The sequence below is a fragment of the Scylla paramamosain genome, chromosome 19 (assembly GCF_035594125.1).
Source record: "Scylla paramamosain isolate STU-SP2022 chromosome 19, ASM3559412v1, whole genome shotgun sequence".
NCBI classification, from domain to species: Eukaryota; Metazoa; Arthropoda; class Malacostraca; order Decapoda; family Portunidae; genus Scylla; species Scylla paramamosain.
Window position 1 is genome coordinate 17948642 of NC_087169.1, and position 17067 is coordinate 17965708.

At 42.9% G+C, this 17067-nt stretch overlaps 1 protein-coding gene across 14 annotated transcripts in view; it reads right to left on the reverse strand.

The window, feature by feature from the left end:
* The window catches only part of LOC135109812 (protein madd-4-like), a 58526-nt gene extending 56309 nt beyond the window's left edge, over positions 1-2217 (reverse strand). For all 14 annotated transcript variants that reach the window (XR_010272911.1, XR_010272910.1, XR_010272909.1 and 11 more), the window contains exon 1: positions 2083-2217. Coding sequence is in view for 11 of the 14 variants with exons in the window: in XM_064021526.1 (XP_063877596.1) it covers positions 2083-2202 (120 nt within the window). In the remaining 3 variants the exon portion in view is untranslated. The remainder of the gene's footprint in view (positions 1-2082) is intronic.
* Positions 2218-17067: the final 14850 nt, after the last annotated feature.

The window sequence follows — 17067 nt, forward strand, 5'->3', positions numbered from 1 at the left end:
AACAAAGAAGTAAGTAAAGAAGAATAGTCTGTTACTTTTCCCCTACATTCTCTTCTTTCTTTCTTATCCCTCCTTCTCCTCCTACTCCTCCTCCTCCAGCTGCTCCCCAGACGGACTCCTCCTATGTAAATTACTTTCCATCTCCAACACCTAAGAATTATCGCAAAATGGCCATAGAAGTCATCGTGTTTATAGCAAAGCACGATAATACCGGACTCCACCCTTGCCACACTCTCCCATTGGTCCAAGGGTGCGCCAATGGGACCACGTGATTGGGCCAGCCGACCTTGGTGCTCTCGTGCGATTGGCCAGATGGATGTGACGTCACGGCGGTATGGTGCGGTGTAAACAACTCCTTCTCTTTATTTAGTCGGTAGATAAAGGCTGTGTAATGCTACCTTACCTGATACTCCCGACACGGAGGAGGGAAGGAGGGAAGGAGGGATGGAGGAAAAAATATGGAGGGTGAAACGAAAGGCAATCCCAAGCAGCTCCTATCTCCCGTCTATCAGAATATGGCCCACCTTTCTAATTAACTTGCTGATGTCAGGCAATCCAAGGGTAATTAATGTCTAATGACCACTGACCCACCCGCCCGACTATGGTGGGCTTAATGGCACCGATTAGGTAAATCATGAGGATGGGATCGTAATAGTGGTGCTGGTGATGGCGGTGGTAGGGGTGGTGGTGGTGGTGGGACAGGACAGCAGCACGGTTTTCTAGTCGTGTTGTGGAGATAGCAATAGTAGCGGACAGAGCGATGGGGGCCACACACACTCACTACCATTATCAAAACACGTGTATTTTAAGGGTTCGCTATTTATCTTTCCTCTCAACCTCGTTCCAAGTCTCGCCTGGTGTTGTGTTGCTGCTGTTGTTGCTTCCAGACGTGGCAGCAGCAGTGGCGGCGAGAAAGATGGCGGCCACACACAGAAACATATTTTTAAGCTCTTCACTGCATCTCCACTACATTCAAAAGGCTATACTTGAATTGACACGGGTTTTAAAGGGTATTTTTACCGTTCTAGTGACAAATTAACAATATTTCTACATTATTAACAGGAGAAACACTTTTGAAAACCCAGTTAATCATCTCTGTGGCCTTTGAAAACAGTCGTGGTGAGAGAGCAAAGCGTTTCAGAATACAGGCCACAGTTTACTGGTATTCTGACTCTTTCCTCTCATTCAAACACCCAAATTTCGTCTCTGTTTCATCGTCACTTCTCATTGCTTCTATTCTCCGTGTTCTAAGCTTCATTATATCTCCTAGTTTTCTTTCTATTGAATCATGTCTCGCCTTTCCGTCGCCACCACCGTGAGTTTTGGCCTCTAGTTGCTAATTGCGTGCATCCTTCAAGTGAGCTCACTACCACCACCACCACCACCATCGCCACTCCTCCTTCAGTCCCGAGCTTTCCTGTCCTCAAGACCAGAATGGAAATCTTCGCACCTCGACTCAGGAAACGGTTGGTTTTCACACATTTTCTTCGTCCTACGGCTCCTTTTCTCTCTCTCTCTCTCTCTCTCTCTCTCTCTCTCTCTCTCTCTCTCTCTCTCTCTCTCTCTCTCTAGTATGTAGTTTTCAAGAATTTATGACTCTCTCGTGAAAATGATCTCATAGTAAAAAATCGCTTTATAAACTAACTCTAACGCAGCTTAATAATCTCTAATTTTGACCACGCTATGTTTACTGGGAGGAGAGATGGTTAAATCAAGTCAGGTTTGCTTTAGTTTACATTATTCCCTTCACATTTACGTTAAGCCCTGTCCTTTGCAGTCACCGCCCCTCCGCCTGGGACTGACAGCTTCTATTCTTTTAAAAATTCCAGTTCATTTAGACTCCTTTTCTCCCTCTACCAGTTAATGAACGTTTTGCAATATAAAGATTTTCGTTGGTTAGGGAAGAAAAAGCTACGACAAAATGATGATTATGACAGCAATAAGAAGGACTTGCATTAAACATTATATTTCTTCTCTCTTCCCAGATTATATGAATGTTTTGCAGTATAAAGGTTTCTGTGGGTCAGGGAGAGAAAGGATACAAGAGTAAGAACGACCTGCCAAACAAACGTGGATACTCACATCAGGGTCGTCTTCAGGTGTGGTTGAGTCGTCCGTCGCCACCTCCGCTCCAGTCACGACAACGACCTGGGAAAGATAGGTACCTGTCACCACACCTGTTATTGCCGCGGGGCACTCCATCACACACCTGTCTGTCACACCTGTCTCGTCTACCACGCCACACGTTACCATACACAGGATTATTACTATCACACTTACAACTCTTATTACTTACACGCTTATTACCTCTAAGTATTCTGCCTCACACTTATTACTGCCTCACACTTACTCACTGCCTTGTACTCATCCCCACACTTACCACGAGCCACTTCAAGCGTTACTCACTCTCTGTTCCCTTAATGCAGTATGATAAGTTATACAGTACAATAGCAGAATATTGCCTCGTTAAGACGGATGTTTGATGAGGCATGATCCTGGGTCCCTTTTGTCATGAAGCTGTTCTCCCTTTCTCCCTTTCTCCCTTTTGTTTTGTTTTTTATTCTCCCCTAGATTATATTGTTCTATTATTTTTATTTCGTTTCTATTCCTATTTGTTTTTGTTTTTTTCTCTCAATACTGATTTTTTTTGTTCAATACTTTTTGCTACCCCTTTTATATCCTTGTTTTCTCCAGTACCCTTATCTTTTCCATCCATCCCATCCTATATTCACTTATTTTCTCTTCTGCGTACTTATTTTTCCTTCGCACCCTCTTTTTTCCTATCTTTCCTTCTTTACTTTTCTTTCCTCGCGTACCCTTCTTTTCAACTAGTACCGCCATCTTTTCCCTCCAGCCTTCTCATATCCTCGCTTTCGTCTCCCTGAACACACCGCTTCCTTTTGCCTCCCTCAGGATAATCCACACGGGAAAAGCTAATAGGCAGATGTTAGGCTCCACAAACGCCTCACAGGACAAGCGTGACATGAGGACAAAGGCACGTTAAGACCCTTGGATCATGCTGCGTTTGGCTAAGGGAGTGTGTCAGAGAGAGAGAAAAAAAAAAAACATCAACAGGTAACCGAGCGAATGTCGAACCGTGGCGGAGGAATACACCGTGACGTCATAAACTAGTACCATAAACAAGCCAGAAAAAATAAAAAGGGAAGAAAAACAGCAGAGACCGGCCCAGGACGCCGTACATCTCACCTGGCCAGGTAAAATCAGGTTCATAATCGGCATATCTTTTAATAGATGAACCGAGAATTGTGGGCGTATCACATTTAACGGGGACTGAACACACACTGGCGGAGAAAGAACTGGACGATAATCAAGACAACAAAATGCTCGTGATAAGAAGGTTCGGGGCAAGAATAGGCCGCGGCGACATGAACACGCACGCCCAAAACATTATCGCACTGAAATCGAGAACTATTTCCTACAAACACGCCCGCAAAACAAGAGGTGAGCGCCCCCAGCACCGTGGAATGTCTTGGGTCTGCGCGCACCAGCTGAATACACACCGGCGTGGGCTGTCTAATGCGGGTTGAGCTTCCAAACATGAGTGGAACTTCGCCTTTTTTAACCATGTGTTTTCAAGCTTAATTAAATGGTATGGCACATGTTTTGGGATTCTGGAAATATCTTGAGCTTATTAAGGACTGATTATTTGTGGTTAAAATATGATGTGTTTTTTAAATCGTGATCTATAAAATGAAGGGATCAACTGTGAAATTAAAGAACTGCATTAATCTAAGCCTAATCTAAAGTAACCTAATCCTCGGATGAAAACGCTAATGTTATTTTAATATTATCCCAAGTTTTTAATATAATTTGGAAAGATACAGCTGTCGTCTTATCTACACCACTTTTAACAAACTCTGGTGAAAAGTATTGGGATTTTCAAGTGTTTTCATGATTCGTAGAGATCGTTTGGTTAGGATTCTGCGTCATCAATGCGGAAAAGCACTCTTCAGGACATGACTTACCTCTGCGGCCTTTGAAAACAGTCCTGATGAGGGAACAAAGCTTTTAAGAACACAAGCCAAAAAGTGATCGCTTGGTTCAAACATTTCAGTGCCTTTAGTCTTTCTCTTCTGTAAATTCGTTTAGGCGTGTTTTAGTGAAGTGGCGAGTGCATTATCCGCAGATCAGAGGACTTGAGCTTGCAGAAAACACGAAACTCTTTGAAGTTTTTAATAGATAGGGAAGAAAACGTTGAAGAAAAGTAATAACGTTTACAGTCAACTCGATGTTCCTACTTTAGTTTGGTTTTAATGTAAGAAGGGCACTGAACAAGGACAACAAAAAATAGATAAACACACACACACACACACAGACACACACACACACTAAAGATATCAAACCCAAGAGGAGACAACACAAAGACAAATCCAACTAACTATACACCGAAACACCACTGTACAAGAAAACACACGAGACCGATGCAAGCTAACATAAATCTAACACACACACACACACACACGCTAAAGATACCAAACCCTAGAGAAGAAATACGAAGCCAAATCCAACTTAACTAAAACACCGCTATACTAAGAAAACACACCAAAGCAACCCAATGAAAAACCCAAAACGGATCTACAGGGTTAGGGAGAGCAAGGGTGACAAAGTGCATTGAGTCTGCAGAAACGTAAGACCAAAATGCAAACAATGCGACACACTCTTCCTCTCTCCTTTTCGGGCAGGTGAGGCGTGGAGCACCTGGTGAGGGAGGAAGGGAAGCCTCATCAAGGTAATGGGTAGTTTTAGCTGTTATTTGAGAAAGGTTTAAGTCACTAAGATATCTTGAAAGGGTAGAGGGGGATTATTCTCTCATTCTCTTTATTCTCCCCCTTTTTCTCCCCTCCCTCTCTCTCTTCTCTCGTTTTTTTTTCAGTTTCTCTTTAGTTTCCTAGTTTTTTTTTTCTTTTTTTCTTCTGCTTTCATTATACATGGGCGTAGGTACATGCAATCTCTCTCTCTCTCTCTCTCTCTCTCTCTCTCTCTCTCTCTCTGAATTTTACGAGGTATCTTCTCATATTTTAGGCGTTCCTTTCTATTTTTAGTATAATCCTCCCTTCTTTCCCTTCTTTCTTCTCATTGGCCTCCTCTTTTCTCTCTTTTATTATTTTTGTGCATTCCTCTCGTAATCCCTCTTGCCTTCCTTAAGCCTTCTTCCTCCTCCTCTTCCTCCTTCTTCCTCTTCTTCCTTCTTTCCTCTACTCTCTTCCCTTCCCTATTCCTATCTCCCTTCCCGTTCTCTCCTCCCAGTTAAAGAACAAAGAAAATATACTACTTTCTTTTCTCCTTCCTCCTTGTCCCAAATTTTCCTGCGTCTATCCCTCTTTTCACTTTCTTCATTTTGATTTTTTTCTCTTATATTTTACTTTATCATTTGTCTGTCCCTTCTTCCCTCTGACATTTTTTTCCATTCCCCCTTACTTTTTTCCCCTTTTTTTCCTATTTGTATGCTTTCTCTTCCTCCCCCTCTCCTCCTCCTCCTCCTCCTCCTCCTCCTCCTCCTCCTCCTCCTCCTCCTGCAGGAAGTAATGGGGGTCGTAAAGGGGAAAGACTAATGACCAATTTATGGGGCGTGTCACTCTAGTTTGTCACCGGATGAGTCACCTTTCTTTTTTTTTTCAAGGTCGTATGTCCTTTCCTTATCCTTCATTCCGGCCCTTCCTTCCTCTCCTCCCTTCCCTCCCTTCCTGATTTTACCTGCCACTCTCTCTCTCTCTCTCTCTCTCTCTCTCTCTCTCTCTCTCTCTCTCTCTCTCTCTCTCTCTCTCTCTCTCTTCCTTCTCTTCCTCTTCGTTTCTCTTTAAACTAGAAAATTTATTGTATCTTCTCTTCTTTTCTTTCCTCCTTCCCTCTTTTTCCTCGTTCTTCCTTCACTCATCTCCTCTTTACTTTTCTTCTTCCTCCTTCCTTTTTTCTCCTTCATTCTAAAGTCGAGACACGGAAACGAAACGCGGAAATGAAGCACGAAACCTTAAAATAAAGAAAAAATGAAAAAAAAAAGAAAGAAAATGTTGAACTAAAAATGAAAACCATAAAACTTCTGGTCTTGGGATTAAACGATGTAATCCTAACACCTCCTCTTCTTCTTCCTCCTCCTCCTCCTCCTCCTCCTCTTCCTCCTCCTCCGTATCACACCTTCTCTTTGACTGATTGCCTGCCTGTCTCGCTTCACCTGAGGAAGCACGCAATGGCCCAAGACTGAGCTACCCCGTGTTTCCATCCTGACAACTTTTGGGCTATTGGGCTATGCAACCTTCAAGTCTGTTGGGCTACTAGTGCGTGCGGCTATTTTGGGCTATTTTGGGCTATTTTTGAAGGCGGGAGAGTGCTTACATAGAGAGAGAGAGAGAGAGAGAGAGAGAGAGAGAGAGAGAGAGAGAGAGAGAGAGAGAGAGAGAGACGAGTGGGAGTGAAGGGAAATAGCACAAGAATTTTAAGAACCTAAATTGAGCAGGAGCAGCAGCAGGGAAGATGGATGAAGAAGAGTAACGAGGAGAAGGAGGAGGAGGAGGAGGAGGAGGAGGGAGGAGGAGGAGGAGGAGGAGGAGGAGGAGGAGGAGGAGGAGGAGGAGGAGGAGGAAGGCCGTGTGTGGGCAGCAGGAACCAAACAAGCTGGAAGGACACGAAAAGAAGCGGAGGATAGGAAGATTTAGGGTTGTGGTGAGAGAGAGAGAGAGAGAGAGAGAGAGAGAGAGAGAGAGAGAGAGAGAGAGAGAGAGAGAGAGAGAGAAAGAGAGGGAGGCTAAGGAAAGGAGACAATGAGAGGCAAAGGAAAGGGTGAGGGAGGGGCTGAGAGAGGGGGAGGGAGAGGTAGATTAGGCCTGGCAAGGAGAGACAGTGAGGACAAGAGGAGGAGGAGGAGGAGGAGGAGGAGGAGGAGGAGAAGCCTTGAGCCTCACATCACACTACCGTATTAAGAGGATCCTACAGACGCCATCGAGACTCCTTCGGCGCCTTCTGCTGGTGTAGGAGAGGAGGGAAAGGTAGCACGAAGGACGCAGAGGAAGGAAACAGGAGAGGTGAAGGACAAAATATGCAGGTGAAAGAAGCAGGACAGGAAACAGCACACTGGCCACACAATAAGAGGAAAAAACAAGGAAAACATAACTGGGACAAGGAAATTAAGACATGATTCTAAAGGAAACGAGGAAAACAGACAAAGGAGGCAGAGGAAGGAAACGAGACATGAAAAATAGCACTACTGGTCACTCAATAAGAGGAAACACATGGAAAAAAACAAGAAAAGGCGGAACAAATTAAGAAGACCTGATTCTAAAGGGTTTTAAGATGTCCTCTAAGTAACAAGATGGAGTTAGGAAAGTGTTCAGAGAGAATAAGAAAAAAATAAAGGATTTCTTCAGGAGAGTGAGAAAGCAAAGGTGGGGAGGTGTGGGTACCGTAAGCTGGGGAGTTGCTGGGGATCTTTCCGGGGCATGGGGGAAAGCTAAAAGGGTCCTGAGGATTTAAGAAAGGAGTAAAAGGATTCTACAGAGGGAGTAAGATAGAATTAAAAGATTTTTGGGGGGGATGTAAATGGGTAGAGGTGTGAGGACTTAAATACCATGAGCAGGGGAGTTTCTGGGGATTTTCCGGGGCAGGGGAGGATGGTTAATGGCTTCTGGAGATGTAAGGAAGGAGTTAAAGGATTCTGACTGTAGGATGTTAGGTAGGGTGAAGGATTTTCAAGCCTTTAATGGCAGGTTTTGGTGGGGAGTTGTGGGTAATGTTTGTAAATCGAAAGAACGTGGAATTGACAAGAATTTTCATATACATACATACATACATACATACATACATACACATATAAACTAACCTAACTTGACTATCTAACATAACGTAATCTAATAGAAAAAATAAATAAAACACAGATAGATAGACAGATAGATACATGCATACATACATATAAAATTCAAGCCAGCCAAGCGTGAATGTCAAAAAAAAATAAAATAAACACCAGAATGAACAAAACAGGGAAGAGCAACAGACGGAACACGGGAAAGCAATAAAACAAGTAAATATGGACAGACGAAGAAGAAAACACCTTTATACTTCTTTCCCCTTACCTCAGATTTTTTACTTCACCACACACACAAAAAAAAAGGAAACAAAAAGGAAAACATTACATCCCAACGCACCCAAACAACACATAAACAACAACACTCACCACAAATACACAAGACATACACTAAATAAACAAAATAATACAAAATAAACAAAATACATATACACACATACCAGAATAAGCTATATTGTAATTCAACGGATAACGAAAGGGAAAAGGAAGGGAGAGAGGGAATGAAAGAGGGAGGAAAAGGCAAAGGAATGAGTAGATTAGCTTGTACCGTTTTCTCTTCCTTTCCTCCCTTCTTCCTTCCTTCCTTCCCTATCTTCCTCCCTCCCTCCCTTCGTCCTTCTCTCCAAATAAAGATTCCTTCCTGTATATTTTGGAGGGAAAAGCGAAGAGGAATGATGGAGAGGAATTGTGATATGAGAGAGAGAGAGAGAGAGAGAGAGAGAGAGAGAGAGAGAGAGAGAGAGAGAGAGAGAGAGAGAGAGAGAGAGAGAGAGAGAATTGGGTGTCTGAATATTGAAGGACGTGAATGTAGAGAAAAAAAATATCCTTTTGTCGACCTCTCTCTCTCTCTCTCTCTCTCTCTCTCTCTCTCTCTCTCTCTCTCTCTCTCTCTCTCTCTCTCTCTCTCTCCCAATCATCGCCTCCAGGACCCCCCAGGTACAAGGCTCTACCTGGTAACCACAGGAGACAGAACCCACCTACCTGACCCACCCATCTGTGACCCACCAACTATTTACCCACCCACCTCTACCCACCCACTCACCCACTAAACACACTGAACTCACCTACCCACCCACCTCAGCTCATCCACTCACATTGTCCTCGTTCATTCATCCACTCAGTCACTCATTCACTAAACACTGCCATTACTCACTCACTCACTCACTCACTCACTAATCTTTCTATTTAATTCATATCTCACCATATAAAAAATAAAAACCTTGCTTATTCCAGTGTCCTGTTTAGTTACCCCTCTCCCCCCCTCTCTCTCTCTCTCTCCACCTTGAGTGAGAGGAAGGTTGGGAGTGCAGTGGTTCGTTAATTTCGATGGAGGTGAAGAACTCTTAGGAGGAATGAAGGAGGAAGAAGAGGAGGAGGAGGAGGAGGAGGAGGAGTGGATTCTATAGGAAAGTAACCACTCACAGTATTTGTTACGAGAGAGAGAGAGAGAGAGAGAGAGAGAGAGAGAGAGAGAGAGAGAGAGAGAGAGAGAGAGAGAGAGAGAGAGAGAGAGAGAGACGTGGAACAGGACACTGACATGGAAAACTGTGGCTTCTCTCTCTCTCTCTCTCTCTCTCTCTCTCTCTCTCTGACGGAAAGCTGGTCACGAGGGAGAGAGGACGTGAGGGAGTTGAGAGTTCTTAGGGGGCTTTTGGAGACCTGTGGACGATGAAGGGACGAGGGAGAGGAACTATGGAAGAGGAGGAGGAGCAGGAGGAGGAGGGTGCGAGACAAAAATATTGAACTAATGTAAGAGAAAGATGGATAGGGCAGCGAGTGGAAGACTTATGGATTGCGGTGGGTAAAAGCTTGTCTGGGAAAGTGGATTAGGCCACGCTGGGTAAGGGTGGATAGAGGGCGCGATAAGGAATGGATAGGCAATCAGGTTGTCAGCGCTGAGTCATTAGGGAGGTTTAAAAGAAGACTGGATTTACTTTTAGATGAGGGTGGTTGGTGGAGGTAAATAGGTAGGCTATCATGATAGATAAATATACATTAGACTTGGATAAAAGCTGGATAAATCTGAATAAATATTAGATAAGGGATGAAAAATAATGCATGGGACTTTGGATAACAGATGGATAAAGTTGAATAAAGTTTGGATAAGAGACGAGACAAAAAAAAGGATTATAAGAGTTTGGATAACGGCAGGATGAAACTAAATAGAGACTGATAATAGAATAATGAAGATAAAAGCATTTGAATAAGAGATAGATGGAATCTGAAAGAAGACAAAGACTGTACGAGAAGAACTGATAATGGATGAAAAGGGCTGAATAAAACTGACCAATAAATAAGTGAAGAGATAAGATAAATAAATGAACAGAGATAAGATGAAGAATGAAGCGTGACATTTGGATAAGCTCTGCAGTCTGGATGAAAGAAAGAAAGTGGATGCCTCGTGGATGAGTGGAGGGCAGCGGTGGCGGGGCTGGTTGGGAATGAAGAGTGATGTAAAGGACGTGCAAAAGCGGGCAAACTCACAAAGGATGTCAGCGAGGTGGGGGTGACTGGATAATTTGCTGTGATAAACTCATCCTTGCTGGTCTCCTTTGACAATAGCCGGCGGTGATATAATGTACCCAGCACCCTCTCTCTCTCTCTCTCTCTCTCTCTCTCTCTCTCTCTCTCTCTCTCTCTCTCTCTCTCTCTCTCTCTCTTATTCTCGTTTCCATCTTTTCCACTTCTTATTCTTAAACTTTTTCCTCCTTCCCTTTCCTCCATTTTTTTCCTCACTTCCACACGCCAGCCACTCCACCACCTCTCATCTTTTTCCCCGTCTTTTTCCCTTCCTACCCATCTCCTTTTCCTCTTCCTCCACATCCTTCACCTCACTAGCCTCCCCCTTCTCCTCCTCCTCCTGCTCTTCCTCCTGCTGCAGTCAACGTAACCTTTAACATTTCGACTTTCAGATCTGCTCGTCTCTCCTTTAGCCTCTCAGGAATACCTCTCCTTCCTCTCTTGTCGATTTGACGCCCAACTGAAGCTTTCTTTTTCCCTTTCCCCGTCGCGGCAAGATGTCCCTCCTCTATTCCAGATTTCATATTCCCGGTAACTTAATTTTTTTGTCAAGTTCACCAGGAACAATCGCACAGTTCAGTGGGTTTACGGTATTAAGAATTATTCCCTGGAGTTCATTCTCGGCTGGTTTAACTCATGGTTTGTTTACGTCAACCCATTTTCCTTCGTGACCTTCAAAGGGTGACTAGGATAAAATATGCAGCGACCTCCAGCAGCCAGCCGCGACCCCTGTCTCGTCTGCACCCTCCGTCACTATAGCTTCATTCTCTCCTCTCTCTCTTCGTCGCCTCTCCGCCGTCAGCACCTCGTCTCTCCCAGCACTTTTCCTCCTCCTTTCCTCCTTTTTCCCTTAGTCACCTTTTATATTCTTTTCCCTTTAATACGCTTCTACCTCCCAGCTTCTCTATCTATTGTTTCCCTCCTCTCTGTACCTCCTCTTCTTCTCTATCTTCTTTCCCTTCCTCTTTCCCTCCATGTCTCCTCTGTCTCCTTTCTCACTTAATCGCTGCTTGGTGGAATATTCTCTCAATTTCTCCTTTTTTGTGCATATTTCACGCGAGAGAGAGAGAGAGAGAGAGAGAGAGAGAGAGAGAGAGAGAGAGAGAGAGAGAGAGAGAGAGAGAGAGAGAGAGAGAGAGAGAGCAAAACAACAGCCGACATAAGTACAAAAACATCATATTTCTTGGGCAAAAATACAAAAAGAGATCAAGGCGAAGCTAAAAGGATTTCTGACCAAACTTTTGTGGAATTAACGCGATGTTTCCTCAAATGTACGTCTGTCTGTCTGTCTGTCTGTCTGGCCTTGTTTTTCTCTTTACTTTGTGTTTTTGTTGCCTTTCTTTTACAATAATCATTCACGTCTCTCTCTCTCTCTCTCTCTCTCTCTCTCTCTCTCTCTCTCTCTCTCTCTCTCTCTCTCTCTCATTGATATATCCATTGTTTCCTTTCTATTTTTCTTTCTGATCATCTTCCTTTCCTCTCTTTTCATTATCTATTAGTTAATCATCTTACTTACGTACCTACTTACATATCTATCTACTTATCTATCTATCTATCTATCTATCTGTCTATCTATATTCAACCTACAACAACAACAATAACAAATTCACAACAAGGAAGAACTGCAAGAGGGAGGGAAACAAAAAGGGAGAGAGAAGAAGAACAGCGGAGATGGGGAAGAGAGAGAAAGAGAGAGTGAGAGAGGGAGGAAGGGAAGGAAGAACACCTGAGTCTACCAGGTAGTTTAGGAGAACAGGAATACCTGCCTTGTTGCCCAATTAGTCTGTACATGTTACCTGGTCTAACGAGGGGAGCCGTAGGAGTGAAGGGAGAGAGAATGGAAGGGAGAGATTGAGAGGGAGGGAGAGGGAGAGAGAGAGAATGGGAGAGGGGAAGAAAGGAAGAGAGAAATGGTAGTGTGATAAATGGGGAACAGATTGGGGATGAAGAAAGAGAATTGAGTGAATGAAAAGAAAAGGGAGGGAGGGAGAGAAAAGGTAAGTGAGAGAAAGGGAGAGGGAGAGAAAGGGAGAGGAGGAAAAAGGAAGACGTGTGTAAAGAAAGTAAAAGAGGGAAAGAAGAATAAGAGTTAGAAAAGAGGGAAATCAGAAGGAAAGATGAAAAGATAGAGAGGAATTATGGAAACAAACAAAGAATAAAATAAAAGAAAAGAAAAAAAGGAGAAAAAAATTTGTGTACTGTAATTAATTAAGGAGAGAAAAATGGGAATTCATATACTAAAAGAATGTGAGTGAAAAGTAACCGAGGGGGAAAAAAAAGTAGAATGAAAATAACCTCCGCAGAAAAGTATTTAAAGTGGAGGGAATCCTTGAAAATCTCTAATTAAAATACCTGTAATCACATTAATTGTTTTCCCTACCTGTGTACTTTCCCTCTCTCTCTCTCTCTCTCTCTCTCTCTCTCTCTCTCTCTCTGTTATAGCCGTTCAGTAATTCAACTTTCACAATGATGAGAGAGAGAGAGAGAGAGAGAGAGAGAGAGAGAGAGAGAGAGAGAGAGAGAGAGAGAGAGAGAGAGAGAGAGAGAGAGAGCATTAGGAAAAAAAATAGACGCGGCACGAAACTCACAGTATATTTCCCTCTCCATTAAATCGTACACTCCACTTTTTCCTTTTTTTTTCCTTTTCCCTTTTTTTCCTTTTTTTTTTTGTTCCATATCCGCTGTTGCAAAAATTGGTCTTCACAAGAGAGAGAGAGAGAGAGAGAGAGAGAGAGAGAGAGAGAGAGAGAGAGAGAGAGAGAGAGAGAGAGAGAGAATAAATCTATCTGCATCATTTTCGTCTCTATGGAAAACTGAAACATTTATCCTTTTTTTTTACTTTATCTTTTTTCTGCATTTTTATTTATTTACCCCTCGATTTTTGGAGGTTGCGTCAAAATCTAGTCCTTTGCTGCCACATTTCCTGCAGCAACTCGATGGGGCTTCATCACATTGACGCGCCCGTTCCCTCGTAGTCGTATTTTTTTTTTTTTTTCAGTTACTCGTCTCGTCCCCTCTCTTTTACTTCGTACTTTTTGCCCTTAATTAAAAAAAGAAATGTCAGTTATTCAATCTGTTTTTTTTTTATCTTTCTTTCTTTTTTCTTTCTTTTTTTTTGTTTAATCCATAACTATAAAAGTATATTAGTTACTCAGTCTGTCTTTGTATTTTTTTTTGTATGTTTTTGTATTTTTTTTACTTATCTACAAATATATATCAGTTACTCAGTCTATCTTTCCTTAGTTGTACATCTTTCTTTCTTTCTTTTTTTTTATATTTCTTTAACTACAAAATGTATTAGTTACTCAGTCTGTCTTTCCTTTTTTTTGGTATATCTTTCTTTAATTAGTCTTTTCTCTCCTTTTTTGTACTTACTCTATAACTTAAAAAAAGAAAAATTTAGTCTTTTTCCTTTTTTTATACATTTTTTCCTATCTTCGAAAAAAAAAAAAAAATAGTCACTCGGTCTATTTATTTAATCCTGTTTAATCACCGTCACACATCCGACTAAGGATGCAAAAATTGAAAGAGAGAGAGAGAGAGAGAGAAAAAAAAAACGCAACACGCCATTCACAAAAACATAATCACAGCAAGAGACTCCAAGTAGCTGTCCGGTTTAGCTAAGAGGCGCCTTGACCCTACTCTTATGAAAGAAAACTTGTAAAAACCCCGTAAAGTGAGACAAACTTTATCCGAAGCGGCGACACGTGCGTTCCATCACCCTGGGCGGCGCGGGAAAGGAACCAAAATGCAGCTGTGGAGCACTCCGATTTTGTGGAGGTCGTAAGAGGTTAAAAGCTTCTCCTATCGCTGCCTTGGGTGGGTGGGGGAGGTTGAGGGAGCTGCATCTATAGAGGGGTGCGAGTAAAAGCGCATCCCCATAAAACTGATAGGTGCACCCGAGCTAAGACAAAAGGAAGGGCCGCACTTCATTTTTCATCGATAATACAGTGATGGAGGGGACTGCCATCAGGGCTACCAACATTGTCACCCGTAAGCGCTTCCTCTCCGCGTCGCGCCAAACACAGGATGGTATTTTTAACGCTTTGTTCGCTCATAAGGAGTGTCCCCACTGACCGCAAAGATGACCTGATGGGTTCGACGGGTTCTCATGGGTGCTTTCCTGTTAGTGATGCGGGATCAGTGTTAAACTATCACTGGAACTATGAAAAAGCCCTTGAAACTATCAAATGTAATCAAGAAAATGTCCCTTGAAAGCTAGTATTTATTCCCTCTATCGTCTGTTAAGAGTAGTCAAGGTGAGGCGCTGAAATGTTTGAGGATATTGTTTGCAAATACCATGACTCATGTTTCTTGGTGACCCTGACTCGCATCCCTCCATACAGTCACTCCCGTACTAATGCCACTTTCTAAACACCATTTCCTTTATCCCTTTCAGAAAAACCTTGGTATTCTCAGACGTATCGGCAACACAACTAAACTTTTAACTGGGCGTATTGTAAGTTATTAGAGTTTTCAAGGATTTTTGCATGATTCTAACGAGAAAGAAATCAGCATCATCAGCAGGAGAAAACACCATTGAGAATCCGGCTGATCATCTCCGTGGCTTCTGAAATTACTCCTTACGAGGCCAAACTGTCTAGAAACGCTGAGCAAGACGTGGCGCGGATGTTGCGAGAGATAGTGTCGAGTTTACCGCAGGAACAAAGACCACTCGATAAGCCACGCTGCCTCCTAAGCCACCTCTTCCCGAAAACTTTCCGAATCTAATCTTTCACGTCACCTCACACGATCCGGAATAACGCATCCGAAACTCGAATAAAACCCAACACAATAACGACGGGGGACGAAAATATACAGAGTGAAAAAAGAAATAAACTTCCGCAAGAGAGAGACGAGGGAAGGAGGGAGAGAGGATGAGTATAGACGCCATAAAGACTTCGTTAGAGGATCGGCTCGTGTCCCTATGGTGAATTTAGGAGATCAAAACCCACTCTAGCTGATTCGTTTCGGTCCCTAAGCGCATTCAAGGCAGAATTTACTCCTATTGATCCGTGGAGAATACCTGAAGCCTTAACAACACAGCCTGAGGTTAAAACACGAAAGACAAAAGTAATAATAGATGGATGCTGACTCGTTTTCTCTCCGTTTTCTCTCCGTTTTCTTTGGGGAAGCGTTACCCAGGCGAAGACAATGAGAGTGTGGGAGATGAGTAATGGCTGTCAGTCTGTGTATGTGTGTGTGTGTGTGTGTGTGTGTGTGTGTGTGTGTGTGTGTGTGTGAAAGGGAAGCCACATCTGTTTAATTAGCGCCTATTATATAAAGAGAAGCAGGAAGACGAGGAGGAGGAGGAGGAGGAGGAGGAGGAGGAGGAGGAGGAAGAGGATTAAATAAGGGATGAAGAAAAAAAAAGAAAACAACAACAGCAACAACGACAGCAACTACAACAATAATAAGAGCCACCACCACAACCACCACCACACAAACAACACACACACACACACACACACATACACACAGACACACACATACACAAGCCTCTCACTCACACAGCACATGAAACACAAACAAATGAATAAATAAACAAATAAATTAAATAAAAAAAGAAAAAAAGAAAGCAAATCACACAACAACAACTACATAAGAAAATGAAAACCGCTCACAACGAAAAGGGAAAGAAAAAAACCCGCAGTGACTTCACCCTCTGGAAACTCGTCCCTTTAAAAGACTAACTCAGATTTCACCAGATTTCCGGAGTATTAAAAACAGGCACCAATTATTTCGTCGCTCACAGCAGTAATAGCGAGGCCGAGCGATCACAAATTATTGAGAGAGAGAGAGAGAGAGAGAGAGAGAGAGAGAGAGAGAGAGAGAGAGAGAGAGAGAGAGAGAGAGAGAGAGAGAGAGAGAGAGAGAGAGAGAATTATGACTGGGGCTATATACAAATCTAGAGCGAAGAAAGAAAAGTAAAAAGACGATAGAATTAAAAAGAAAACAAAGGAGAAGAGAGAGAGAGAGAGAGAGAGAGAGAGAGAGAGAGAGAGAGAGAGAGAGAGAGAGAGAGAGAGAGAGAGAGAGTATACGAAAACTACATCTAAAATATATAACAACAGTAAATCAGTCTTATCTGCTTTTATTTCCTGAGATTAATTAGTCTCTCTTTCCTTCCATATCTCTTCTCCTTCTTCCTATCGTTCTCCCTTCGTCTTCCTCCTCTTACTCCTCATTCGTTTCTCCTTTCTTCTTTCTATTCCTTATTTCATCAGCTCCACTAACCCTCTCCCTCTTTCTCTTCTTTCTCACATTCTTTCCTCCTCCTCCCTTCCTCCTCCTCCTCCTCTCCGTTTCTTCCCCCGTCAACTCTTCCATTCCCCTTCTCTCCACTTCTCCCATACCTCTTCTTCTTCTTCTTCTCTCTCTTTCTTCCACTCCATCCAAATATTTTCCAGTTTCAAGTGATGTTTTTGGAGTGACAGGTCAGCGAAGAGAAGGAAGAGGAGGAGGAGGTTGAGGAGGAGGAGAAGGAGGAGGAGGAGGAGGAGGAGGAGGAGGAGGAGGAGAAGGAGAAGGAGGAGGAGGAGGAGGAGGAGGAGAAGGGTTAAAGGGTACATAAGGAGAGGAAAGGAAGGGTGAAGACGGTCAAAGGTCAAAAAAAGGTCAAAATTTTCCTTCTTCTGACCTTCAAGATCTCGTTTCTTTGCTTCTTTGCTGATAAGATGATTAAATTCTCTCTCTCTCTCTCTCTCTCTCTCTCTCTCTCTCTCTCTCTCTCT